This window comes from Vanrija pseudolonga, chromosome 5, assembly GCF_020906515.1.
Source record: "Vanrija pseudolonga chromosome 5, complete sequence".
Taxonomy (NCBI): domain Eukaryota; kingdom Fungi; phylum Basidiomycota; class Tremellomycetes; order Trichosporonales; family Trichosporonaceae; genus Vanrija; species Vanrija pseudolonga.
The window spans coordinates 637,220-660,004 of NC_085853.1; the positions used below are offsets into that span (position 1 = coordinate 637,220).

The following is a 22,785-nucleotide window of genomic DNA, read 5'->3' on the forward strand; positions in this document are numbered from 1 at the left end:
CGACGAACATCAGATCTGATTTGGCCTCTGCGCACGCGCGCGCACCACCAGAGACCGCGGCATCCTATGGTCAAGGAATCTACCAAAGCCTTCACGCCAAGCGCAGCAGCGCAGCAGAGCTGCAGCCATCAGCACCAGCTTCGAGCCGCACGCACACGCACGCACGCACCACAAACACGGCACGGCGCGGCCATTTGGTGATTTCCCCTTGTCACCTTGGGTCGTATATCCCCAATGAGGGAACCGCGGCAGGCTTGGGACAGGTGCGGTAAACCCACTGTTCAGAGGGGATCTCGCATGTAGCGATGCGTGCGTTGCGTTGGGGAGGGGAGTTGGTGCCAACGACCAGCAGCAGCCAACCCGTGTCAGTGACGAGTCACTCACTGCAGGGCCTACCCTCCCGACGTCCGAAGCCCGACCCCTCCGAGCCCCGACTGTGGCGACAGCCGGCGCCTTTTTTCCTGAGTTCCAGGCAGGCAGCCAGGCAGGCAAGCAGTCAGTCAGTCGCCTGTTGCCGCCTGCCTACCCCGGGTCAGTTTGATCCTGGCCGCCTGGAAATAGAGCGCACCAAATACAAATGCAGGAGAAACACCCAAGATGTCGGCACAGGTCGGTTCGGTGTCATGATACCTGGCTGGCAGTTCGAATGGGTCAGGGTTGCACATCCCTGCATTTGGGTTGATCTGCGTCGTCGTCTGTCTGCCGCGAGTCAGTCATTGGGGGCCCGTCACGGAGTTGGTCGTCATGCACGAAAGCGGACAACTGAGCAAGCGCGGAATGAAGTGCCCGAGTAGAAGAGGCCTAGAGGCCGACGCTGCTGCGCGCGGAAGCAGCAAACACGTAGGGTTAGACGGCGACGGGCGGCAGTCACGGTGACCTGCCTGCTCTGATCGGGCATGACGCCGCGCATTCCAAAACGCTGGTCGCTGCTGCGCTTCGCCGCACTGCAAGAGATATCGCTCTGTTGATGCTGGTTGGGCGGACGGAACGCGAGCCGTCGTCGTGTCCTGGCCATCCTGGCCGCGTCCTGGCTGGGCTTGGTCAGTGTGGATATGTGCCGGGCGCCGAGGTATCCAGGGTCGCCAAGCAGGGAGAGATTGGGGGGCAAGTGAGCGAGGCAAGCCAGAAGAGGGCAGGGTGAGGGTCGAGGGCTCCCTCCGGGGTCGTTGGGAAGGGCATAAACGAAGCGTTTCAAAAGCAGAAAGCAGCAGCAGCAAAGCATAAATGTTTGCCGTTTGTAATACGTTTTGTTGATTACCATCGGGTATTTGGGCCGAAGTGCCCGCGGTTGGGTGCCTTGGCTCTCCCTCTACCTAATTCGTTTGGTCGCCGCGGGCCAAATGATTAGCTGTGGGTGGGTGGGGGGTGCCGCGCGCCCATTGCCACCGTGCAGGCAGCAGCAGCAGCAGCCGGCATGCAGGACTGTAGATGTGCTGGGAAATGCAAAGTGAAATGCTTGCTCTGGCCGTGGAGTCGATTACTGCGAACAGACAGACTTTTGATTGCCTCAACGTCCACAGTCCAGTCCAACAAGTCTCGACTTTGTTAGACGACTTGTTGCCCATCCCCCACATTCCAAACTAACTAGGCCACTTGCCCCAATCGATAGTCACCAGCTGCGCCTGCACTCTCTCTCTCCGTCTCCATCCCATCCCGCCCGTCCGTCACTGTCTTGCAACGTTTAACAAAGCCGTAGCCCCGTTTCCGCCAACCGGATCTTTCTTTGGAATCTCACACCCAAGGTCGGGCTCCCCTCTCGTCTGGTGCCCTCCCCCTCGTCCCCTCACCCTCGCCATCGGCCAGCCAGCCCACCACAAATCCCACCCACCACCCCCCACCAACTACGGTCAATCGCTCTCTTTCCAGCCCACCCATCTCTCTCTGTCACTCACTCCTCTCTGTGCCGCTTCCAACGCAAAACGACGACGACGGCCAATATCAAAGCATCTTCTCTCCACCTTCTTCCCTCGTTGCTTCCTCAACTTTCGTCTGGTAACAACCACAAACTACACCGCACCCTTTACCATTACGTCGTCAACCCAACACAGCCCACCGCGATACCGAGTTGCTTGCGCACATGGACCAAGACCATCGCAGCCACTCCGGCCCAGTCTCCCCCAGCGCTGGCAACCTCTCCAGCTCGACAAGTCCAAACCAAGAATCAAAGCCAAAGCTACGAGCTGTGGAACGCGGATCGCAGGCCTGCAACGAGTGCAGGAGGCACAAGGTATGTTGGGTTGCAGAGGGCGGCGATACGGCTCGCACAGCAACAACTGGCCGAAGGAGCGGGGAGAGAAACCTAGACAACCGGGCGGGGGGCGGCGCTGACACCCACGCCAGATCCGATGTCACCCCGCCGCCGATGACCCCGACCATGTCAGGCCATGTCAGCGATGCTCTCGCATGTCTCTAGAATGCGTGTTCAAGAAGCACAATCGTGGTAGAAAGCGCAAGAACCCGTGGGTAGAAAGAAGTTGGCCACTTTTGGGCCCCTGGCATCAATCGGGTACTGACATTTGGGGCGCCAGGTTGCCGAACGACGTCGACGCCCAGTACACCCCTTCACCCAAGCATGCGCACGTTGATGCCTCTCCACAGCCTTATGCTCGACCACCAGTCCCTACGGCCTCGTCAGCTGGAAGGAGCCTACCAACACCACCACCAGCGGGCTTCTGGGACCATCCGCGAAACTCGTCAAACAACTCGTCAGAGCAGGCCCTCTTTCGCCGCTTCCCCTTTGTCGGCCTCGATCACATGCCAACCGAGCCCGATAGCGGTCGTGATCGCGATCGGGATCGTGGCAGCAACCGTGACCGCGAGCGCGACACGGTGAGCCAGCCCACAGTGCAGGCGTCCATGAGCCTGCGCAGCATGGTGCATGCCGAACCCTGGGACGAGGCAGACGACGAGGAGGCCTACTCGGATGATGACAGGGCGGAGGCAACGAGGGATGGCGTTGCCGGAGGCCTTGGCGCCGAGCGCGATCACGACGACCACCACGCTGCAGCGCACCACCAGCATGCTCATATCGCAAATGGGCATCATGCAGGCGACCCAGTGTCCAGCGGCTACATTTCTCTCGAGGAGGCACGGGTACTGTTTGCCGCGTACGTGTAACACCGAGTCTGGGTCCCCTCATTTTAACACCGCTTTCAGATTCGTCAAGCATTTCAATGCCGCCATGCCCATCATTGACCCCGTTGTGCACACCCATGGTACGTTGTCGTCGAGGGTGAAAGTGCCTGGGTCTCTCTAACGCGATGCAGACGTCGTAAGGCAGGAGGCGCCCTTCCTGTATACCGTCATATGTGAGTTCTCACGACCGAGGCACACGTGCCGTGCTGATGATTCCAGTGTGCATCACATCGAGATATTTGTCGTCTACCATCACTGGCCACCCGCAGTCACCGACCACGGCTAATAATGTGCACCACGACATTGTTGTGCTCGCTCGCGACCACTTGACATGGGCGTTTGCAGAGGCTGTCAGCACGATTGAGGTGGTTCAGGCCGTGCTGGCTCTGAGTTTGTGGAAGGAGCCTGATGACGAGAAGGCCGCGTTCTTCTTTAATCGCGTAAGTCGTGACGACATGCTGTCTTTGTGCGTCGTGCTGACGACTCTAGGCCGTCATCCTGGCCAAGGAGCTCAACCTGGGACGTGTGCCCCCACCAGGAGAGTTTGCTCGCATGAACAGCATCGAGAAACGCGAAACTAGGCAGCGCCAGAGGCTATGGTAAGCTTCTGGTGTACCGAATTACCAAGCTGACACCCCAGGCTCTCGCTCTTCTCAACAAACTCCATCTTCCACATGCAGTTCAACCAGCCGATGCTCATCCCACCGACCGACCCGTTGGTCAGCACGTGCACGTTTTGGCTCAAACACGCTGCGCCTGATCGTATCCTCATGGACACATTTGTGGCGTTCAGCGCCGACTTGAGACGCCGCTATCTCCACTACCGCGAGTTGCTCACCGAGGGAAACACACCCAGCGCCCTGAGCCTTTCCGTCCTCACAAAATCTATGAACGCCGAGTGGGCGGCGACCTCTGAGGCGTGGATCCGCGAGATTATTGATGGTGAGTGGGAGTGGAATGTGCCGTAAAATGTTTGTTTCTGACAACACCAGCCGGCGGCTCTCCTGCCTATGTTCACAAGCCGAGAGTTTGGTACAACTCGCTTGGCCTGAACCTCAATTTGATGATTCTGAATCAGACACTTCAGATTCCTCCTGCTGAGCGCATTCCCCCGTCATCCCCGGCCACGGGCTACGGCAGCACGGCGGTGCAGTTGCGCTCTATCCGCGCTTTCCACCACTGCCTCGATGCTGCGTCGTCGGTGCTTCTCCGTTTCGACGATCTCGACAAGGAGCAGCTCACGTTTGCGTCCGACACGCTCCTGCACTTTTCGCTTTACGCCGCCACCTTCCTTTGGAGTTTGTGCCGTTCGCCTGAGCTGTATGATTTCGAGGCTGCAGAAATCGACTACACACGGGACCTCATTCTCAACGTCGCCAGCACCCTCGACAGCGCGTCGGCATACCCAAACTCGAGCGCCGCTCTCCACGCAAAATACTTGCGCCGCTTGGTCCGCTCGCACCGTCGTGGTCACGACGGCCAGTACTCGGCGAGCGACGTTTCTTCGCTCCCCGGCAGCGAAAGAATGAACGGCACTGGCCCGGCTCCCCACGGCGTCCCGTACCCGCGCGACCCGCAGTGGAGCCAGCGCACGGGCGCGGCCTCGAGCGCCGGCCAGCACGGAGGCGAGCTCGACTTTTTGAAAGACTGGCCTTGGGTGGGCGTCGAGTTACCGTGGAATGGGGTGGACGAGAGCCTATTTGCGCCACTGCCCGGTGCTGACGCTGCTGGGGCGCTGGGTGCGACTGGATCGCAGCCGGCGCCGCCGTATGCGAACGGCGGGGTGGCAGTCGGATCTGCCGGGGCCGGTATCCACGCTGGGCACGCCTAAGGTGGTATATCTTTAATTTTTTTGACATGGTTGTACACGCTTCGGCGCTTTTGGTCCAGTTTTTGGTTTTACAGGTGGCCTCGGCGCCTATCACGTTAGATGTTGTCAGTTGTAGAGGGGCGAGGGATGCCACTCTTGTCTATGCGGGAATGTGGAAGGAGGGGAGCGGAGCGAGCGCGGTGTGTAGGCGGGGGCGAGCCCAAGAAGGGGTGCTGGGTGCTGGGTGCTGGGTGCCGGGTTCTTCTCTATGCAGCACCGACCTGTCCTGTCGGCTGACGGGTGGCGCGCCAAACCTTGCCAAGAATCTCATGTGCTGCGCACTGCGCTGCGCATTCACCCGAGCGTGTTGGCTCGCTTGGACGGACAAGGCAAGGGCTACGCGACTTACTTGGCTGCCGCGAGCCTTGGCATGCCGCGGCAGCAAAGCGGTTTGCGTGGTCAAGCATACAGCGTACACCGTTCTAATCAACACGGCATCCATCGATTTCATTTCATATTTGATTCTGATTCTGTGGCACACAACAACAAGACTACGTCGTGGCATTCCGTGTTCGCGCATTCATTGGGCAGCGGGCGTGGGCGTGGCGCTCGCGACGCCAACACCAACGCCATTGGCTCTCCCCTCTCGTCGCCGTCCGTCCAGGCGTCCGCCACCGCCCGCCCGCCCGCCGCATCAAAAGTAGCTGCTGTACGCATTCAGCGCGGGCTGCCCGCCAAGATGCACATAGAGGACGTTGGCGCCCGGCGCGATGGCGCCTTCCTCCACGAGGCGGATGAGGCCCGCCATCGACTTGCCCTCGTACACGGGGTCGGTGATCATTGCGTCTGTGCGCGCGGCAGCTGGGGCGTGGGTGAGCTGTATGCCTCCCGCTTTCCTCCCCAGCTCGACTCACTCTCGATCGCCGCGATCGTCTGCGCATCGGGCACGCCATACACGCCCGCGTGGAAGCGCTCGTCGAGCACGACCGCCTCGTCGGGGATGTGCAGCGCCGGGTCGAGCAGCTGCGCCGTAGCCCGCGCGATACGGGTAACTTGCTCGCGTGTAGCGTCGGGCTTGGCACTCGCGTCGATGCCGATCACCTTGCGCCCCTTGCCCTCGGCCACGGCGCCGACGACGAGCCCGGCATGGCTCGAGCCCGTCACGCTGCACACTATGAGCGTGTCGAAGAAGATGCCCAGCGCGGCCTCTTGCGCCGCGAGCTCGACGACAAAGTTCGTGAAACCCAGCCCGCCGAGCGGGTGGTCTGACGCCCCGGCGGGGATGTAGCTGGGCGAGGCGTTAGGGGAGACGAAGAGGAGGAGGAAGACGAATGAAACACGCACTATGGCTTCCCGCCCTTCGCCTTGACCTCGTTGAACGCCGCCTCCGTGGCCGCCTTGTGCCCGATATCGAACCCCTCGGCATTAAGCCGCACGTCCCCGCCCATGATGCGCGAGAGGAGGATGTTGCCCGTCTTGTCGTACAGCGGCGGGTCGATGGGCACCCACTGGGTGGACGGGGGTGAGCGGGGCAGGGGTTGGCGCACGTACCTTCTCCTGTACCGTCACGGCCTTCATCCCGCTCGCCGTCGCGACGGCCGTCACGGCGCGCGTGTGGTTGCTCTGCACGCCGCCAACGGACACGAGCGTGTCGGCGCCTTGGGCCTTGGCGTCGGCTACGAGGTACTCGAGCTGGCGTGGGGGTGAGAGCGGCACAAGTGCATCACCGCGGCCAGCTCACCTTCCGCACCTTGTTGCCCCCGTACGCCAGCCCGCTGTTACAGTCGTCCCGCTTGGCATAGATGTTGACCTTGCCCCCGAGGTGTTGCTGCAGGTTGGGCAGGTGCTGGATTGGCGACGGGCCAAACTGCGGTGTGGGTGAGCGGGGCCAGGAGGTCAGCGGCAGCAGGTATGGCTTACGAGGAACTGCTCGCGCGGGATGGACGCAAGCTTGGTCTTGTACGTGGATGACATGATAGCAGGTGTGATGATACCAGCAGTCAGCCCTCGCCCGACTCGCTTATATCTCTCTCTCCCCAGCACCCCAAGGACCCACTCTTACCCCAGCCATCACATCATGCTCCGAATCAATCACCCACCACGGCGACAGCAACCCACTCGGCAACATCTCGGCGTCCTGGCAGGTGCCAAGTAGCCGACCTCGGCCCTTCGTTCAGGGAGGACGAGCAGTCCGCCCGACAACGCAGCGGCGCAGCAGCCCAGGCACTCTGCCTCGCCCCTGGGTCGTATTGAGGAGCAGCGCCGCCGCGGCACGCTCGCACGTAGGCTGCGCCGCTGCCCGTGCGGTGGGCCAACGACCGACGCCGGCCCGCCGCTCGCTCGGCCCCCTCAGTGCCTGGGCCGAGCGGCGCCGAACGCTCGGCTTCGGCGCGCGCACGGACCGGCCGAGGGCGGCCAAGCGGCCAAGCGGCCAGCTGGAGCTCGTATCGCGATAGTAGCTGCAGAGCGTGTTGTGCCCCGTGACCTCACCGGCGCGTGCGTAGGTAGACGACCCGCCCGGTCTTGGCTCAGTCGCCGTGGCGCCTCCCTTCTATGGACCCCAGGTCGCCGAGCACCGCCAAGATGCCGAGAGCTCTTGTCCCGCTGCCTCGGCGTGGGATGCGCACGCTGCATACAAGTACGCGTGGACCGTGCCAGTCTCAGTGGGTCGAGCCGTCCGGCGGTTCGAGGACGAGAACGACACGGGACGCTGGCGCTGTCGGCCCACTGCAACGGGCGAGCCCTCGGCGTATTAACACCCATGAGGCTCCTATCGCCTCGTCTGGGATTCCTACTGCGTGATAGAGACAACTCGTACCACTTTGGCTTGCGAGTTGCCCGCTGCGCAGCAGGTTACGACTCACAAGGGTCTGTCAGATAGCTCGCCCCTTTGTGAGCGGACCCACCTCCGCATGAGTTTTGCAGTTTTGACGATGGGCGGAATCATACTCGCGTGGGGTTCACGTGAGATTATGTAAACCTCCCCGGCTCCTTGCCCGTGCCCCGCCCCACCTCCCGCAGTCATGGACGCGCGCTACGACCACTCGTCGCAGTGGTTGCCGCCATGACTGATTGGTGCTGTCGCCGCCGCCGCCGCCGAGCAACCTCGACTTGTTGACAACTCCACTCAACTTGCCCTGTTTACACTTTTATTCACGCCGGCTCATGGCCTAGTCTCACCATGGCCGACTATACGGCAGCTGCCTCCGCATGGAACCTCGACGAAGAGGGCGGTGAGTACGACCAGCTCGTCTTCCCCGAGTAACAAAGCAAGCTCGCCGCTCACGCACCACCGCCCAGACCTGTGCCGCGTCTGCCGCACCGAAGCAGAGGACACAAAGCCACTCATCTACCCGTGCAAGTGCTCGGGCTCGGTGCGCTACGTGCACTCGGACTGGTGAGTGCCTCGCATGTTATCACGCTGACACGTCCCAGCCTGCAAGAGTGGCTCTCGCACAGCCGTAAGCGCTACTGTGAGATCTGTGGCCACCACTACACATTCACAAAAGGTGAGGACCGCCGCGACCATCACACAGCGCAGCCCACTGACGATGCCCCCAGTATACCCCTCTTCCCTACCCTCGGCCATCCCCGTCGCCGTCTATGCTCGTCAGTCGCTGCTCGTCGCCGGCCGCACGGCATGGCGCGTGTTCCGCGCCTGGATCGCCATTCTCAGCTGGCTCGTCATCCTGCCGTGTGTCACGATGAGCAGCTTGCGCCTCATCTTAGTGGGCGCAGACTACATGTGAGCTGCAAGGTCCCGTGCAAAGCTGAAACCCCAGCACCTTCCCTGCGCTCGCGTACGGCGCGAGAAACGCGATAACAGATAGCTGGGCCGACCTCAACGCGACCTACGCCGCGGCCAACCTCACGGCAGAGGTCCTCAACAACAACCCCAACATTACTGGACGCGAGCGCGTCCTCGCCGTCATTGCTCAGAATGGCACCCTCAACCACATCCTTCCGACGCTGACGGAGCGCATGTCACACGACGCCAAAAAGTGGGCCGATGAGGAAGCGCCCCGGGGCACATTTGCTAACACTGCTAGTCTCGTCGCCTTTGTCTTCCGCGGGCAGATCATTGCCATTTGCATCGCAGCGGGTCTGATCGGCTTAATCCTGCTTCGCGAGTGGATAGGCCAGATTGACTGGCATGCCAGGCCCCCACCTCATATCGAGGAAGCGATCCGCCAGGAGGATTGGGTCTTCCGCAACGGCCAGGCGCTCCCCCGGCTCGGGTATCACACTCTTCCGGATGGCTTCCACGCTCTGCCGGACCCCGCCGCCGCCCAGCCGGACGCCGATGAGGACCGCCAGCCGATCGTTGAGGAAGCTCCTGAGCAGGACGTCGACGTGCCTATCGCAGAGCCTCCCGAGCACGACGACGACGACTTGGAGGTCACGAGGGCCGAGTACGACCCCGAGGAAGGTGAACACTACTTTGGCGGTGACACGATCCCGAGGGCACGCCCATCCCCATCGCACGTCGCCTACGCTGCGCCCGAGCTCCTCGGTGGGGAAGAGTCCTCGTCTAGGGCGTTCCTCCTATGGGAGGACAATGCAGAGGCTGGGCCCTCCCGCGCCGCAGCAGATGTGCCCAGTGACGCTCTCTCGGCATCACCAAGCCCAGTCCAGGCTCCTCCGTCTTGGGCGTCGCGTAGGACAGCTGCCGACGACGAGAGGAGCCGCAGCGGGTCATATCTCGCAGGCGACGAAAGTCCTAGGGGCCACTTTTACTCGCCGCCAGAAGCTGGGATCCTTCAGGCATTGGACACCATCCCCAGCACGAGTGGTGCACCAGATATCTCACCAGACCTGCGGCGCGCTTCGGACCCCGGGCCATTCAACGGCGAACTGCACGTCGAGCGTCAAGGCGAACGACAGTTTGGATCTCAGGGCTTGCCCTACGGCCCTGGAGACTCGCCACCTATGGACGTTGGCACCGAGGAGAATGGCGACCCAGGTCTTCTCCTTGATGACACGCCCCCGGTCAACCGACACGAGGACGCCTTTGCGACCCCAATTGCGCCACTCCGTGCCGAGTTGATACGCGTGGACACCGACCTCGAGGACCAGGACACGGATGCCGACGCCGAGGGCGATGCCGAGGGTGACGGTGATGTCGCTGATGTTGACGCCGAGCAGGAGGAAGATGACGAAGCGAACGCTGTCGTCGAGGCCGTCATGGGGCCACAGCGTGGTGCCGACCCCCTCGACCCCCTCGACGGCATGGGCATGGAGGTGGCGCCGGAGGACGACGATGACAGGCCCCTCGACGCCGAGGACTGGGACGGCATCTTTGAAGTCATCGGCTTCATTGGCCCGCTTACTGGCCTGCTGCACAACCACGTCTTTGTCAGCATCGCAATGGCCTGCACGCTCACTCTCCTCATCGGTCTCCCCATCGTCGTCGGCAAGCTCGTCCTGTCCACCGACTTTGTCCGAAGTGGTGGCGACCTGTCTTTGATGCTTATTCGCACCACGGGCCTGCTCTTCGGCCTCACCGTCGACTTGGGCGTCTTGATTCTCAGAGAAGTCTTCGCTCTCCCTCGGCTGTTGATCAAGCCGGCGTTGACTTGGCTCACAACACGGCTCAACCTCCCCGCTCTCGAGTTCAACGCGACGGCCCCCAACATCACCTCCACGCTCCTTCAGCTCTCGGCCGCGAGCGACAGACTGCTGACGTCGGATCTTACGACTGATCTCCCACCTGGCGTGGGTACGGCGGCCAATACCTTCCTCTCTGGCTTTGAAGTCATTGGTCACTATTCCTACAAGCTGTACAAGGCGTGGCACCTGTTTGCCATTTCTGTGGCAGCGTCACCAGACGCAAACGACCAGATCTGGTGCCTCGCAGTCGGGTACGTCTCGATCACCTTTACGATCATTGTCATTGCGCTCGCGGACGCCGCCAAGCTGTTTGAACTCTCCGACTTATTCGTTGAGCGGGCCCGAAACGTCCAGATCTTCTTCAAGGTGGGTGTAGCACCGTTGTCACTTGCTAACTCCCAGGTCGTCTTCTTCATGACGTTGGAGATTGTCGTGTTCCCCCTCTTCGTCGGCATTATCATCGACCTCTGCCTGCTTCCTGTCTTCGGTTGGACGCTGCAAGACCAGGTCACACAGCTCTCTGGAAGACCATTCGGAACTCTGTTCGTCGCCTGGCTTACGGGTACACTCTTCATGTTCTCGTTTGCGACCTTCCTCGCCCACATGAGGACTGTTTGCCGTCATGGAGCCCTCTACTTCATCCGTGATCCCTCGGACCCTTCGCACTCCCCAGTCAAGGACATCATGGAGCGCCCGGCGCTTGCTCAAATCCCAAGGGTAGGTCAAACGATCTGAGGTCACGTCTAACCTGCCAGCTTGCCGTCTCTGCAGCCATGTATGCCATCGTGGTATTCGCAGTCTGTGGCGCCGTTCCTCTGGCTCTAGCGACCCTCAAGCATATCGGCCTCTTCAAGAGCTTCCTCCCGCTAAGGCTTGAGCAGCGACCTCTATCCTCGGTGCCTTTCGACTTGCTCTTCCTACACCTCATCCTCCCGCCATCCTGGGACAGCCTTCGCATCTTCCACAGACTCAAGAAGGGCTTGGCATACTGGTGGACGTTTACTGTTCGCGCGCTCAACCTCTCGTCGCTCATCTTTGGCACGCAACCGCAGCAGAAGCCCGAAAGCAAGGAGGTTCAGTTATTCTGGCTTGTGACCGATGCCTTTTGCCAGGCTGTATTCGGCCCTTATGACAATCGTGCGACCCCAGCGCGTGTCCCCGCAAGCGACCGCGTTGAGCTCCTGCCAATCACCGACCGCCGCCGTGAAGGCATGCTCATTGCGCTTGACCACACTGGTGCCCCGAGGACGGTTGCCGACAGGGTTCGCCTCCTCAAACAGGACCGTGCTGCTAGAAACGCAGGACGAGACCCCAGGCGAGACTACACGGTCATCCAACTGCCAGACTATTGGCGAACGCGCGTGTATGCCCTGCTGTTCCTCGCTCTCTTGACGTCGAGCCTTGTCGTCGGCTCCTTGGTCTTTGTTCCCTTGGCTGTCGGCCGTCTCGCAACCCGAATGCTGTTTGACAGATCAGTATTCGACGGGTACAGCTGGCTGTTTGGCGGCTACATTTGCTGGGGATCCTACTCGCTCGGCCAGACCACAAAGAAGCGAATCATCCAGTGGAGCAGGGCGAGGCGCCTACGCCGCTCCAAGGCATCAACCCGATTCAAGCGTGGTGTTTTCAGCGCCCTGAAGAACGCCTACTCGGTGATCTTACTCTACCTCGTCGTGCCGCTTCTAGTCGGCATCAACTTTGAGCTCTTCATCGCGCTCCCAGTGCGCTACGGCTTCTCACGCGACGTCACACCAGTCCTCCACTTCTGGGACGCCTGGGCTATGGGCACGGCATTCATTTCGGTCTATGTCGGCGCGGTGGGCATGGTAAACGAGCACCCAATCGCTGGAATCGAGGGGGGCCTGCCCCGCGGTCAGCGTTTCCGTGAAGCCTTCAAGAGGCCCCTTACCCAACGCTTCAGGGAGCTGAACGACTTTATCCTCCCCCTCGTCGGCACGCTCATCATCCCCATCGTGGCCCCATGGGCTCTGTTCCTGGCTCTCCACGCCTTCCTGGCTACACTTGGCCTTGTCTCGTCCGTTGTGCGCAACGGCTGGCCTTGTGAGCACAAGTTACTGTCCCGTTCGCTGACCTCAGTCCGCATGATGTACCCTTTGACGTCGGCCGGCTTTGTTCTCTTCACATCACGCCGTGCGGTCGCCAAGACTGGGGACCGTGTGCGCCAGTGGATGATAGACGCCGAGTATGTGGTCGAGGAGCGCGTAGAAAACTACGAGCCCAGCGCCGATGACCCAAAGGACAACGTCGCGACTATCGTTGCGCCTGACCACGATGTCATCGTGGAAGGCGAGTGGGAGGACGTGCCTATGGCTGAGGATGTGCCCATGGCCGTTCTCTGAGCTCCATACACGACTTTTCATATAACCCTGCATTGTATACCCCGCCCATGTGTTTCATACATACATCCCATCATTGTAGCGCCAGCCCTTGTAGTGCCGTGTGCCAGTACAGCTGGAGCGCGCACAGAGTAGACGGCTGAGCCTCTGCCCCTTTTCACCCCTTCCCCAGACAGACGTTGGTATTAGTGCATGGAATCAATGCTATGTCTACGGGCAGCGATCACGGTGCCTTTGTTCAAGTCTTTTTTGGCACCTCACTTGGACGAGCTCGTCGCAAACAGTCCCGTTGTCCGCGCGATCCAGCCCCAGGTCCCGCGGAGCGTGTAGCCCTGGTACCGCAGCCAGACAGCGGCGAGGGCGACAATCGATCCCGTGCCAAGCGTGTAGGCCGCCAAGGTCTTCACCCTCTGTGCTGGTGACAGCGCCGACGACGGTCCGCGGGGGATGTAGGTTGTTGGGTTGAGCGCGACGCGGGTGATTGCCGCCCAGAGGTTGGGTAGCGGGCCCGACTGTGACGAGACGGCCAGTGGGGCGGGCAGGCCGAGACGACGGCAGTAGACGTCTGGCTGGACCTCGTGCCGCTGCTGGGCGAGGTCGAGGTCCGACTTGGTTGCAACGAAGATGGAGGGAATGTGGTCGAGCGAGTACTGCTGGCGAAGGTTGGAGATGTAAGAGAACGAGTTGGTGTCACTCGAGTCGTGCACGTAGATCAAGACGTCGGCGAGGTCGAGGCGCTTGCTGTTACGGAGCATTTCCGACTCGTACTTTGATCCAAACTCCTGTAGCACCAGGAACTTTTCTGCGCCGTCGATCTCGACACTGTTGACGACGGAGAGAACCTTTGTCGTGGGTTCGTAGCCGCCAGCGCCATCTTCGCCGCCGCGGAACCCCTTGTTAACAAACGAACGGAGTAGTGATGTCTTGCCCGAGCCGGTCGCGCCGAGGACGTAGCACAGGAACACGTTGCGCGTGACCTTGCGTGCCCGCCGGTCGGCCTTGCGCGGTCGCGTAACCTTGACGGCGGCGACGGTCGGGAGGTCTGATGCAGGTGATGAAGAGAAGCCGAGGTAGGCCATGTAGTTGAGGGTCAATTTTGGGTCGAGCAGTGTCGTCATCGACCATTGCGCCAGCCAGCCCTGCAGCGTGACCCGGCCCTGGTCGTCGGTGATGGTGGTATCCGGGAAGCCCTGGGCGCGCCATGGGTTGCCGGGTGATGTGGTGAAGAGATCGTCGAGCTCGCTCTGTGACAGGGCGCCGTCGTTGTCCTTGTCGTACGCCTCGAAAATGTCGGTGAGGAACTGGTTGCCGAGAGGGCTCAGCTCGACACTGCAGTCGTATGGCACGTCGAAGCGGGGGGACAGGAAGTCTTCGCGCAGGTCAAGTGACTCGCCGTAGCCAAACTGTCGCAACACTGTCCACGTAGTCTCCATCCGTCCCTGCTGGATGAAGATTGTGTGGAGGTAGAGGAAGCCGAGCTCTGAAAGGCCCTCGCCCGCGGGCGATACGATGCGGGACGGCCCGGCCGACGCACCAGGCCAGCCCTCGCTGTCTTGCAGTGGCGTGTTGGGGGTGCTGAACGGTGGGACGGGCTGCACGGCCGTGGGGTCGTAGGCCCGGACAAGGTCAAGGATGCCTTCCAGCTCTTGTGTCTGCAACGGCGTGGAGAAACATTTTTGCTACACATCAGCGAAGCCCTGCATGACGACACTCACCTGGAACTGATTCAACTCGACCGCGTTCAACAGGCCATCCTTGTCCACGTCGCTGATCTTGAAGATGCGCTTCAAGGCGTCGAGACATTTTGGCTTGAGGATCTGGCAACGTGAGCCGATGTTCAGGCAGTTAGATTATCCGCACCGCACTCACATGCTCTCGCGAGTCGTACAATGGCGCTGTAGGGTGCAGGACGGCCTTTTGGGCAAAGTAGAAGACCTCGGAGACGTTGAGTGGAAGGAGCGCGGAGCACTCGACGACGGTTTCGACCTCCTGTTTCGGGTCAGCTTCGGGATTACGCTGTAGCCCACCTTGAACTCGCGCATGAGGGGCGCCACCTCCTCCTCGAGCGCCTGGTTGGTGACCTCGCCGCCGCGGAGGTCAATCTTGTTGCCGACAAGAATAACAGGGACCTGGGTGGTGGTGGTTAGTTGTGCCTCGGAAGCCCGACCCGCGGGCCGGAAAGCTCGCCTCGCCTTGCGCAAACAACACTCACATTTATGCCCTCCTTGCGGAAGAGCGGGAGCCAGTATTCTGCCACCCGGTCAAAGCTTGATGGCTCCGAGATCGAGTAGACAAGGCAGATGACATGGGCGCGGCCGAGCTGGGAGAGAAGGTGTGCTCGGGAGCGGGGGTCGGCTGTATGGTACGCGTTAGTGTTTTTGCTGCTTTCCTCAGGCGCTAGGGCGAGCCAACGTACAGGACGTGTCTACGATCGACGTGGTGACATTTTCTGGGGTGACCTCTGGTGGGATGGTGACTTCTGGGACGACGTGCTGGACCTGGACGTGGTGAGCTGGGGACTGCATGTCGTCGGCTTGCTCGACCTACATTGGTGACAAACGACTCTTTGATGAGCGACGTGATGATCGAGCTCTTGCCCACACCGTCTGCACGGACCCCGTGTCAGCATGCACTCTGTGCCCCTTTTCGCTCGCTCGCTCGTTTGCTCGCGTGCGCTGCACTCACCGTCGCCGACGAGCACTATGCGCACAAGATCACGACGAGGCATGGTGAGGTGTCGGGCCCGTCCGTCGGATCGCGCAGCGGTGCGGGTGAGGGTGGTTCGATGGGCTGTTCCGATGCCGAGGTGGGCGGGGCGCGGGCGTGAGGGAGCGTGTTTATGCACCGGGAGTGGGGGTTAAGAGTATGTAGTGCAAGCTGTGTCGCTTTCCAAGTCGTTATCTATCGTCGTTCGTTGTCGTTCGTTGTATAAGTCAAAGGTGCGAGTCGCGGCGGGTGTCGCAGTTGTGTGGTTGTTGTATGGATCAAAAGCAGTACTTAGTACCAGCAAAGGAGACACGAGTGCGACACGCGCGATTGGTGCCGACGAGCGACGCGGCGAGGCGGCGCCTGGGCGGGGCGGCGACGACCCAGCCAGGCGCGCGGGGGCGGGACCACTTAACTTGAACTTCGGCGGCGACACACACAACAACACCGGCCGTAACGCTGACCTGGCGTCCGTCTCTTTTGCAACTAGCACATACACCTACTCTCACCCTCGTTTACAGCCTGCACACTACCGCGCGTACCAGCGACCTTTGCACTCCGTCGCCGACCGCAACCGCCGCCCCCGCCCCCGCCGCCGACGCCGCGCCACCGTCCCTCATTCCCCAGGCCATCTCATTTTCCACACCATGAGCTCGGGTTCGTCCCGGCCGACCTCGGTCCGCGGGCTGTACAGTGAGTACGAAACTCTGTGAGCTCACCACTGACCTCAGCGCCGCCAGCGGAAGAATGGGTCTTCCTCCCTCCGACCGTGTCGCCGCCAGCCACGGCGCAGGCGCAGCATTCGCCGCCCGCGCACAACCCGACGCCGTTCACCCCCGAGGACGACGACCTCGCCGACCTCGGCCTCCCGGGCCCGGTGCAGCTCTTCGGGAGCCAGTTCTTCATCACGGCCCTCGGCATGCCCTTCGAGGTCGGAAAAACGCTCCTCCAGGTCGAGTACCGCCCGAGAAAAAAGTACGCGCCGGCCGAAGTGAGCGCAGAGCACGAGCGCGAGGCGAGCCGCGACTGGGGAGCCGAGGACGACACGCTCAACAACCCTGACGAGGCAGACGTCTACTTTTCTGACCGGCTCGTCGCGCCCACCGGCAACTTTGTGCCCCCTCCGCCGCCCAAGTCGGCCGACGCGTCAGGCTACCTCGAGGACAGTGAGCTAGCATCACGCATGACAACGAGCTCACACCCCAGCCTCGCCGACCTGGCTCCTGAAAGACGACCCAGACATCTCGCGCGGTAACGGGGTCTGGGGCATGATCCGCCGCGTGCGCGCCACGGCGTCCGAGGGCCTGCCCGCGCTGTGGAAGGGCCAGGTGGTCGCGACGCTGCACGGCGTGCTGTCGACCGTGCTCCAGCCGCGGATCCACTCGCTCGTCTTCTCGGCCGTGCCGTCGTCTGGCGCGCCGCTGCCCCTCGACTTTCCTCTCACGGCGCTGCCGCACCCCGGCGTGCCCCTCGTGCTGCAGGTCACGTCGCACGCACTCACGCAGTTCCTGCTCTCGCCGCTCGAGCTCGTCAAGACGCGCCTGATCGTCAGCCCGGGCAGCCTGCCCAGCACGCCGAGCAGCGTCACGCTCCTGCGCCGTGCGATCCGCGACGAGGGCGGCTTCACGGGCCTGTACCTCGCCCCCAACGTCCTCATTCCCACGCTGCTCGAAGTGGTCCTCAAGCCGCTGTTGAGCCTGTCGATCCCGCTCGTGCTCGAGCGCCAGTTTGGCATCTCGCCCGACATCTCCCCGCTGACGTACTCGCTCGCCGATGTCGCGCTCAACATTGCCTCGCTGCTCGTCATCCTGCCGGTCGAAACGGTCCGCAAACGTCTCCAGCTCCAGAGCCGCGCGCCGGGCGGCAAGAAGACGCGCTCGGTCGTGCGTCTCCGTGACCGTGACTATGTCGGTGTGGTCGAGGCCATCTGGCGCATCATCACCGAGGAGACGGCCGCGCCCAGGAAGCGCAGGATGACGGAGAAGGACGAGGGAGGCATGTTCTCGGGCATCTGCCAGCTGTACCGTGGGGTGAGTCTGGGTTTCAAGCGAGGGGTCGTCAACCCAACACTGACTCTTCCAGTTTGGCATGGCCGTCAGCTCGCACGTCACCGTCTTTGCCCTTCAGCTCGTCACTGCCGGTCTCGGCGGCGGTGGCAGGCACGACTCGGGATGGCAGGAGATTTAAACTGTATGAGTATATGCATGTTGGGAGCACACCCGTCTAATCTACAATGCTATGTGGTTCATTGCTGTGTTGCTGCCGTTGCCGAGACGTCGTGCAGGCGCCCATCGACAAGCGGGCACACGATCGCGACGTCGTCTTCCATGCTACGCAGCTCGTCCTTTTGACGTTTATCGAGCGGGGCGATGGCCGCGCGAGGCGTCTCGGCCTCGCCGTGTTTCTTGCGACGCAGTTCGTCACCCTCACAGCGGTCAACTGAGCTCATGTGCTCGTGCCTCGCAATGTGGAACGCCTCGCTGATGGACAGCCAATCGTGGTCGATGACGTGGCGGCGCAGAGTCGCCCAGCCAGTCGTCGACAAGGTAGACACGCTCGACACACTCATGTTGAGATCGACCGTGCCAGGACTCGAGCCCGGCGAGCCGAGAAGCCCATTGTCCTCGTTGAAACCGGGGAACGACTTGATAGGGGAGCCCGCAAACGAGGCTCGCGGGGAAGCCTGGTGCCGAGCCCGTGCACGCTTCAACACGCGCAGAGTCTTCTCAGATAGGTACCTGTGCCGAGCGTCGGCCAATTGTTTGTGTCGGAAGATGTATGCGGAGCCGAGCAGGAACGATCTAATAATGTTGCTCATACTTTGACCAACCTCGTCATCAATGACAAACTTGCGGTTCTTGAGGGCCTCGAAGCCGTCAAAGCCATCGGACATGTACTTGCGGGTGATCTGGGGTGAGCTGCGCGTTGTAGGTTTGTACTCACGACGTAGAAGATGCGCCCACCCGCCTCGTTCTTAACCTCGGCGCCGAGCTTTAGCCCGGGCCGCTTGACCTCGATAGCAGTGCCGTGTAGCGTCGACTCGAAGTCGATGAAGTCCTCTGGGTTCTCATAGTCCTCGTGCTTGTGCGAATGTCTCCTGAGATGGATGCTGTTGATTCGCTTGCCGGGTGGCTTGGTGTGGTCCCAGTCAACCGCCAGGCCGGACACGACGGGAAAGCGGCTGGGTGTGAGCTGACGGTCATCGAGGCTATACTCACCCCTCCTGGGCGGGCCACTTGCTCAGCGCGCTCTCCAGCGTGTCCCAGATACCCTTGCCGTCGATCTCAAGGCAAACCACGGGGTCGTCGAAAGGGAATATTTCTGAGGAGTTGGCGTTGCTCTAAAGCTCATAACTCACCTAAGATGTCACCAAGTGTGATCTTTCCAGGCCCATACTGCGAATCACCACGGAGCGTTCCACCACAGATGATAACCGCATCGGCACCGCACGGCTTCTGCTTGTCGTGGTCCGGAGAGCCAGTCCTGCCCTCCTTGTCAAACTCGACCGGGGTTCCTTCCACCAAGCTCTCGTCATAGGCATGCAAAAGGACGTCGGCAACCCAGTTACCCAGCGATGACTCGCGGGTCCGGACAATCTCTGAGCGCGCGTCGAACGGCGAGAGACTGAAGCATACAGGCTTGCCGAGCGTTTGCTGTACCGAAGCCAGTAGCGAATCGATGAGCCGCTCCATCTCGACGTTGGTCGGCGACGAGGGGACAACGTAGTGGTGCTTGCCTGTCAGGTTGACGAGCGTGCGGCGACGAATGGCGTTGGGGTTGGGCGCAGACAAGTCGAGGACCGCAGATGAGAGGTCGCGGAAGTCGGTGCCCGATTTGATGATGCTGGGGGTGAGCTGCAGGACCATCGTTTCAGCTTACCGTGATCCGTGGTCGTCCTGCGTGCCGGACGCTTCACGGTCGCCGGCGTATCCCTCCCACGAGGTGGCACCCTTGCCGATGTAGTACACCTGGGCGTGAGCTAAAGAGGGCTGAGATCAGCTCACATGGTCGTGCCCTCCAATGATCAAGTCGACGCCGTGCTCGTTCTCAACGTTCTTGCCTGCAACAGCGCCGAGCTCGTTGGAGAGCCAGATGTCCTGGGGTCAGCGCGAGCTCGGGTAGCAAGCCACTCACATTCGGCAGGCGGCAGTGGGTGAGCGCAATGATGGCCTCAACACGGTGCTCGCCATTGGGGTCACGGAGCTCCTTGGACAGCTCGATCGCCACGTCCTTCATCGGCTGGTACTTGAAGTGTTCTGGCCACGAAGGGATGGTCGCGATCCAGTCTCTGTTGATGTTAGCGGCACTATGTGGGCTTCTGTGAGGCACGACGTACTCTTCCACAATGCCAATGATGCCGATCCGGACGCCACACTTCTCGGTGACAAAGTACCTGTGCAGTGGCACGGGCGTCTTGCCCGTGTCCGTGTCGACGACGTTGGAAAGCAGCCAGGGGAAGGAGGTGGCCGAGACGAGCTTGGTCATGTGGGGGTATCCTGGGCGTGAGCTCATCTTCGAGAGCGTCGCAGCTCACCGAAATCAAAGTCATGGTTGCCTGTCGTCAGCTACGCCCCGCTCGCCAAACTCACCAACACACGCCGCGTCGAGCTTGAGCCCATTGAGCACCGGCACCTGACGTCAGCCCCGCCTCACTTGCACGACGCACCATGTGGCTGCCGCGCGTGACGCTGCTGTCGACGCTGGGCGAGAACACGTCGCCGGCGAAGAGTATCAAGCCCTCCTTGTCGTCTGAGAGCGGCTTGGTCGCCCACTCGTCGCGCAGCGCGTAGACGAGCTCGGTGAACTGCCCGACGCTGATGTCGGCGTCGGGCGGCGCGGGTACCGTGCTCTCTGGCGCGCCGGGCTGCGGCACGTACCGCTGTCGCACGCGGTATACGTCGTTGAATGCCAGCAGGGGGATGTTGACTGACATTGTTGGGGGAGGGGTAAAAGTCAAAGGAGGAGGAGAAAAGTGACGACGTAAAGGAAGGAGGGGAAGCACGCGGGGGGGCGGGTCGTCGTCGTCGTCACTGATGCTGGGCTGCGGCGCACCGGCACATGTGGAGTCGCCGACTTGCTGATTGGCGCAAAGTGCGGGGTCCCCGCAATCACATCCTCAATGGTGATCTTCGGCATGTGAGTGGCATGTGAGTGATGATGTGATGGCCTCGAAGTGAGGCATTCCGGGCATTCTGCATTAACCATTGCATGGCACGAGTACGAGTAATTATTCAACAGTAGCAACTAGGTCTAATCCTCTAATACACTCTAGCACTCTAGAGATCAATCTACTTCTTCTCATCGACCTGCTCCACGTGCGACACGGCGTTCTTCGCAAACACGTCCACGTTTGTGGTCGCAAACTTGCGCGCGGAGACGCCGTGCTCAAAGAGCAAGTCGATTTCGGCGAACGAGCGACCCGTGGGCTCTGGGACTCGGAAGTAGGTGTAGATGATACACAGGAAGCACGATCCGCCCCAGAAGAAGCCGGCGTAGTTGCCCCAGTTCCAGGCGTCCGTGTTGAGCATGTACGGCGTAAGCACGGAGCAGACAATGCCGACGACGTTGTACAGGTTGCGGCCGAGGACAATGGTCTTGATCTGCAGGCGGCGGGTCGAGATCTCTGCCACCAGGCCTGGAGGGGTCAGCGAGAGTTGCCCAGGAAAGACACGACGCAACTCACTGTACGCAATCGTGCCGACGGTGCACTGGTAGAACGCAGCCCAGATGATCATCATCGCGCCAGTGGCCATGGCGGCCTGCTGGCGGTGTGCCTCGGGGACGAGGCCAAGGAAGCCCATGACGAAGAGCGCGGCACAGAGGCCACACAGGCCGTACAGATACAGCGTGCGGCGGCCGACACCCATGGACATGAGGCCCCATGCGCCGAACACGCCGGCACAGTTGATCGCGTAGATGCCAATGGTAAAGTCGAACGCAATGTCGTTGCGCACGCCCGCCTTTTGGAGGAAGTAGGTCGCGTAGCCCGAGAACGAGTTGCCAGCGAGGTTCTGCATCGCCCAGACCATGCACACGATCTCGGTACGGCGGAGGTCCGAGCCGCGGAAGCAGTCGAGGTAGCTGGATCCCGAGGTGATCTCGCGCTCGAGCTCGGTGGTGTGGCGCATCATGTCGATCGTCTCGTCGGCGTCAAAGTCGGTCTCGCGGTCGAGGCTGGTGAGACGCAGCAGCGCGTGCTTGGCCTCCTCGAGCCGGCCCTTGCGCACGAGCCACCACGGCGACTCGGGCGCGAGCAAGACCCCGATGAACAGCGGAAGCGGCCACATCCACTGCAGGCCGAACGGAATGCGGTACGCCCACTGGTCGGTCCGGGGGAGCATGCCTGCGGGGGTCAGCGAGGCTCTTCGTCCGGCCTACCTACTTTTTATGACAGACGACCCGATTACCTGTCCGATTCCCCAGCAAAAGTTGACGTAACATGTGAGGTATCCGCGCAGCGCGACGGGGCAGACCTCGGACGCGTAGGTGATGGTGAGGGTCTGGAAGACGCCCCATGGGATACCACACAGGATCTCGGCGACCTGGAGCGCGACAATGTCCTTGGCGGTGAACGCGATGGCGATGAAGCCCGACAGCAGGATCAGGCATCCCATGACCGTGTACCGGTATCCAAAGCGCTCGGACACGATGCCGTTGAGGAACAGGCCGATGATGCTGCCGACGTTGGCGCCGTTGCTCAGGCCGGCCTGCCAGGGCGCTGGGATCTCCCACTTGCCGTCCTTGTTGAGCTTGCCGTACTTCTCGTTGAACTGGGGGAAGGCGTAAAAGTTGCCGAGGAGGCACACGTCGTAGCCCTCCATGACGATGCAGGTCGAGATGAGGAGCGACCAGCCCACGGCCTTGGGGTAGAGCCGCAGGCCTTGCATGAGCGTCATGTTCTGCTCCTTCTCGGTCGCGCGGCGCGCATTCGCACGCAGCTCGGAGAGCGACGGCGTGAGCTCGGGCCCAGAGTCGCGGCCCGCGGCCTCGGCGTCTTTGGACGACGACATGGTGGTGGGGTTTGGTGGTGGTGGTGAGATGGTGAGTTTGAGGAATGGGAGAAGTCAATCTGCGCTACGCGTGTTGATTGCCGAGTACGACGCGCCTGGCAGGCGGATCAACAAACACTGGCGCACTATACAACGCGGCGATCAAACACACACACGG

At 61.5% G+C, this 22,785-nt stretch overlaps 7 protein-coding genes across 8 annotated transcripts; 3 read left to right on the forward strand and 4 right to left on the reverse strand.

The window, feature by feature from the left end:
• Window positions 1-1,560: 1,560 nt before the first annotated feature.
• Window positions 1,561-5,114, forward strand: priB_11 (Protein priB). The gene is made up of 9 exons (XM_062773455.1): window positions 1,561-2,227; window positions 2,341-2,459; window positions 2,529-3,107; window positions 3,157-3,215; window positions 3,267-3,308; window positions 3,355-3,575; window positions 3,625-3,734; window positions 3,776-4,077; window positions 4,128-5,114. Exons 1-9 carry the CDS (start codon window positions 2,078-2,080, stop codon window positions 4,964-4,966), a joined length of 2,421 nt encoding a protein of 806 aa, XP_062629439.1. The 5' UTR covers window positions 1,561-2,077; the 3' UTR covers window positions 4,967-5,114.
• Window positions 5,115-5,639: 525 nt separating this feature from the next.
• CNB00190 (putative 1-aminocyclopropane-1-carboxylate deaminase) lies at window positions 5,640-6,919 on the reverse strand (the record flags this gene model as incomplete). Its single annotated transcript, XM_062773456.1, has 6 exons — window positions 5,640-5,806; window positions 5,860-6,233; window positions 6,290-6,453; window positions 6,497-6,637; window positions 6,687-6,812; window positions 6,866-6,919. The coding sequence occupies 6 exons, from the start codon at window positions 6,917-6,919 to the stop codon at window positions 5,640-5,642; spliced, it is 1,026 nt and encodes a 341-aa protein (XP_062629440.1).
• A 1,126-nt stretch (window positions 6,920-8,045) lies between these two features.
• On the forward strand, window positions 8,046-13,435 carry doa10_1 (ERAD-associated E3 ubiquitin-protein ligase doa10). 2 transcript variants are annotated; one of them, XM_062773457.1, is made up of 9 exons: window positions 8,046-8,178; window positions 8,246-8,342; window positions 8,381-8,454; window positions 8,507-8,690; window positions 8,728-8,946; window positions 8,995-10,921; window positions 10,958-11,272; window positions 11,311-12,616; window positions 12,653-13,435. In XM_062773457.1, the coding sequence occupies exons 1-9, from the start codon at window positions 8,127-8,129 to the stop codon at window positions 12,913-12,915; spliced, it is 4,437 nt and encodes a 1,478-aa protein (XP_062629442.1). In that variant the 5' UTR covers window positions 8,046-8,126; the 3' UTR covers window positions 12,916-13,435. The 2 variants fall into 2 exon arrangements, with proteins under 2 accessions (XP_062629442.1, XP_062629441.1); XM_062773458.1 differs by having other exon boundaries at window positions 8,728-10,921.
• Window positions 13,170-15,868, reverse strand: GEM1 (Mitochondrial Rho GTPase 1; the record flags this gene model as incomplete). The annotated part of the gene is made up of 8 exons (XM_062773459.1): window positions 15,598-15,868; window positions 15,460-15,518; window positions 15,329-15,410; window positions 15,125-15,267; window positions 14,940-15,041; window positions 14,782-14,901; window positions 14,628-14,729; window positions 13,170-14,591 (listed from the first exon to the last, which is right to left on the reverse strand). Exons 1-8 carry the CDS (start codon window positions 15,638-15,640, stop codon window positions 13,170-13,172), a joined length of 2,073 nt encoding a protein of 690 aa, XP_062629443.1. The 5' UTR covers window positions 15,641-15,868.
• Window positions 15,869-16,076: 208 nt separating this feature from the next.
• On the forward strand, window positions 16,077-17,852 carry ugo1 (Mitochondrial fusion and transport protein ugo1). The gene is made up of 4 exons (XM_062773460.1): window positions 16,077-16,311; window positions 16,350-16,784; window positions 16,825-17,648; window positions 17,701-17,852. Exons 1-4 carry the CDS (start codon window positions 16,266-16,268, stop codon window positions 17,803-17,805), a joined length of 1,410 nt encoding a protein of 469 aa, XP_062629444.1. The 5' UTR covers window positions 16,077-16,265; the 3' UTR covers window positions 17,806-17,852.
• On the reverse strand, window positions 17,826-20,551 carry yfkN (Trifunctional nucleotide phosphoesterase protein YfkN; the record flags this gene model as incomplete). Its single annotated transcript, XM_062773461.1, has 11 exons — window positions 17,826-18,526; window positions 18,562-18,799; window positions 18,837-18,939; window positions 18,977-19,461; window positions 19,498-19,586; window positions 19,623-19,715; window positions 19,753-19,906; window positions 19,955-20,114; window positions 20,153-20,173; window positions 20,208-20,250; window positions 20,285-20,551. 11 exons carry the CDS (start codon window positions 20,549-20,551, stop codon window positions 17,864-17,866), a joined length of 2,316 nt encoding a protein of 771 aa, XP_062629445.1. The 3' UTR covers window positions 17,826-17,863.
• A 258-nt stretch (window positions 20,552-20,809) lies between these two features.
• On the reverse strand, window positions 20,810-22,662 carry MAL31_4 (Maltose permease MAL31). Its single transcript, XM_062773462.1, has 3 exons — window positions 22,001-22,662; window positions 21,302-21,961; window positions 20,810-21,253 (listed from the first exon to the last, which is right to left on the reverse strand). The coding sequence occupies exons 1-3, from the start codon at window positions 22,626-22,628 to the stop codon at window positions 20,907-20,909; spliced, it is 1,635 nt and encodes a 544-aa protein (XP_062629446.1). The 5' UTR covers window positions 22,629-22,662; the 3' UTR covers window positions 20,810-20,906.
• Between the last annotated feature and the right edge of the window lie 123 nt (window positions 22,663-22,785).

What these genes read in the sequence shown, in the direction of transcription:
- MAL31_4 (XM_062773462.1), bottom strand. Translation starts at nt 22,628, where the DNA reads ATGTCGTCGTCCAAAGACGCCGAGGCCGCGGGCCGCGACTCTGGGCCC. An exon ending in CGGGTCGTCTGTCATAAAAA is followed by an intron (nt 21,962 to 22,000) that starts GTAGGTAGGCCG and finishes TGACCCCCGCAG; the next exon opens with GCATGCTCCCCCGGACCGAC. An exon ending in CGTCGGCACGATTGCGTACA is followed by an intron (nt 21,254 to 21,301) that starts GTGAGTTGCGTC and finishes TGACCCCTCCAG; the next exon opens with GCCTGGTGGCAGAGATCTCG.
- priB_11 (XM_062773455.1), top strand. Translation starts at nt 2,078, where the DNA reads ATGGACCAAGACCATCGCAGCCACTCCGGCCCAGTCTCCCCCAGCGCT. An exon ending in ACGAGTGCAGGAGGCACAAG is followed by an intron (nt 2,228 to 2,340) that starts GTATGTTGGGTT and finishes CACCCACGCCAG; the next exon opens with ATCCGATGTCACCCCGCCGC. An exon ending in GATCCGCGAGATTATTGATG is followed by an intron (nt 4,078 to 4,127) that starts GTGAGTGGGAGT and finishes TGACAACACCAG; the next exon opens with CCGGCGGCTCTCCTGCCTAT.
- ugo1 (XM_062773460.1), top strand. Translation starts at nt 16,266, where the DNA reads ATGAGCTCGGGTTCGTCCCGGCCGACCTCGGTCCGCGGGCTGTACA. An exon ending in CTCGGTCCGCGGGCTGTACA is followed by an intron (nt 16,312 to 16,349) that starts GTGAGTACGAAA and finishes CACTGACCTCAG; the next exon opens with CGCCGCCAGCGGAAGAATGG. An exon ending in TCTGCCAGCTGTACCGTGGG is followed by an intron (nt 17,649 to 17,700) that starts GTGAGTCTGGGT and finishes TGACTCTTCCAG; the next exon opens with TTTGGCATGGCCGTCAGCTC.
- doa10_1 (XM_062773458.1), top strand. Translation starts at nt 8,127, where the DNA reads ATGGCCGACTATACGGCAGCTGCCTCCGCATGGAACCTCGACGAAGAG. An exon ending in GAACCTCGACGAAGAGGGCG is followed by an intron (nt 8,179 to 8,245) that starts GTGAGTACGACC and finishes ACCACCGCCCAG; the next exon opens with ACCTGTGCCGCGTCTGCCGC. An exon ending in ACGTCCAGATCTTCTTCAAG is followed by an intron (nt 10,922 to 10,957) that starts GTGGGTGTAGCA and finishes GCTAACTCCCAG; the next exon opens with GTCGTCTTCTTCATGACGTT.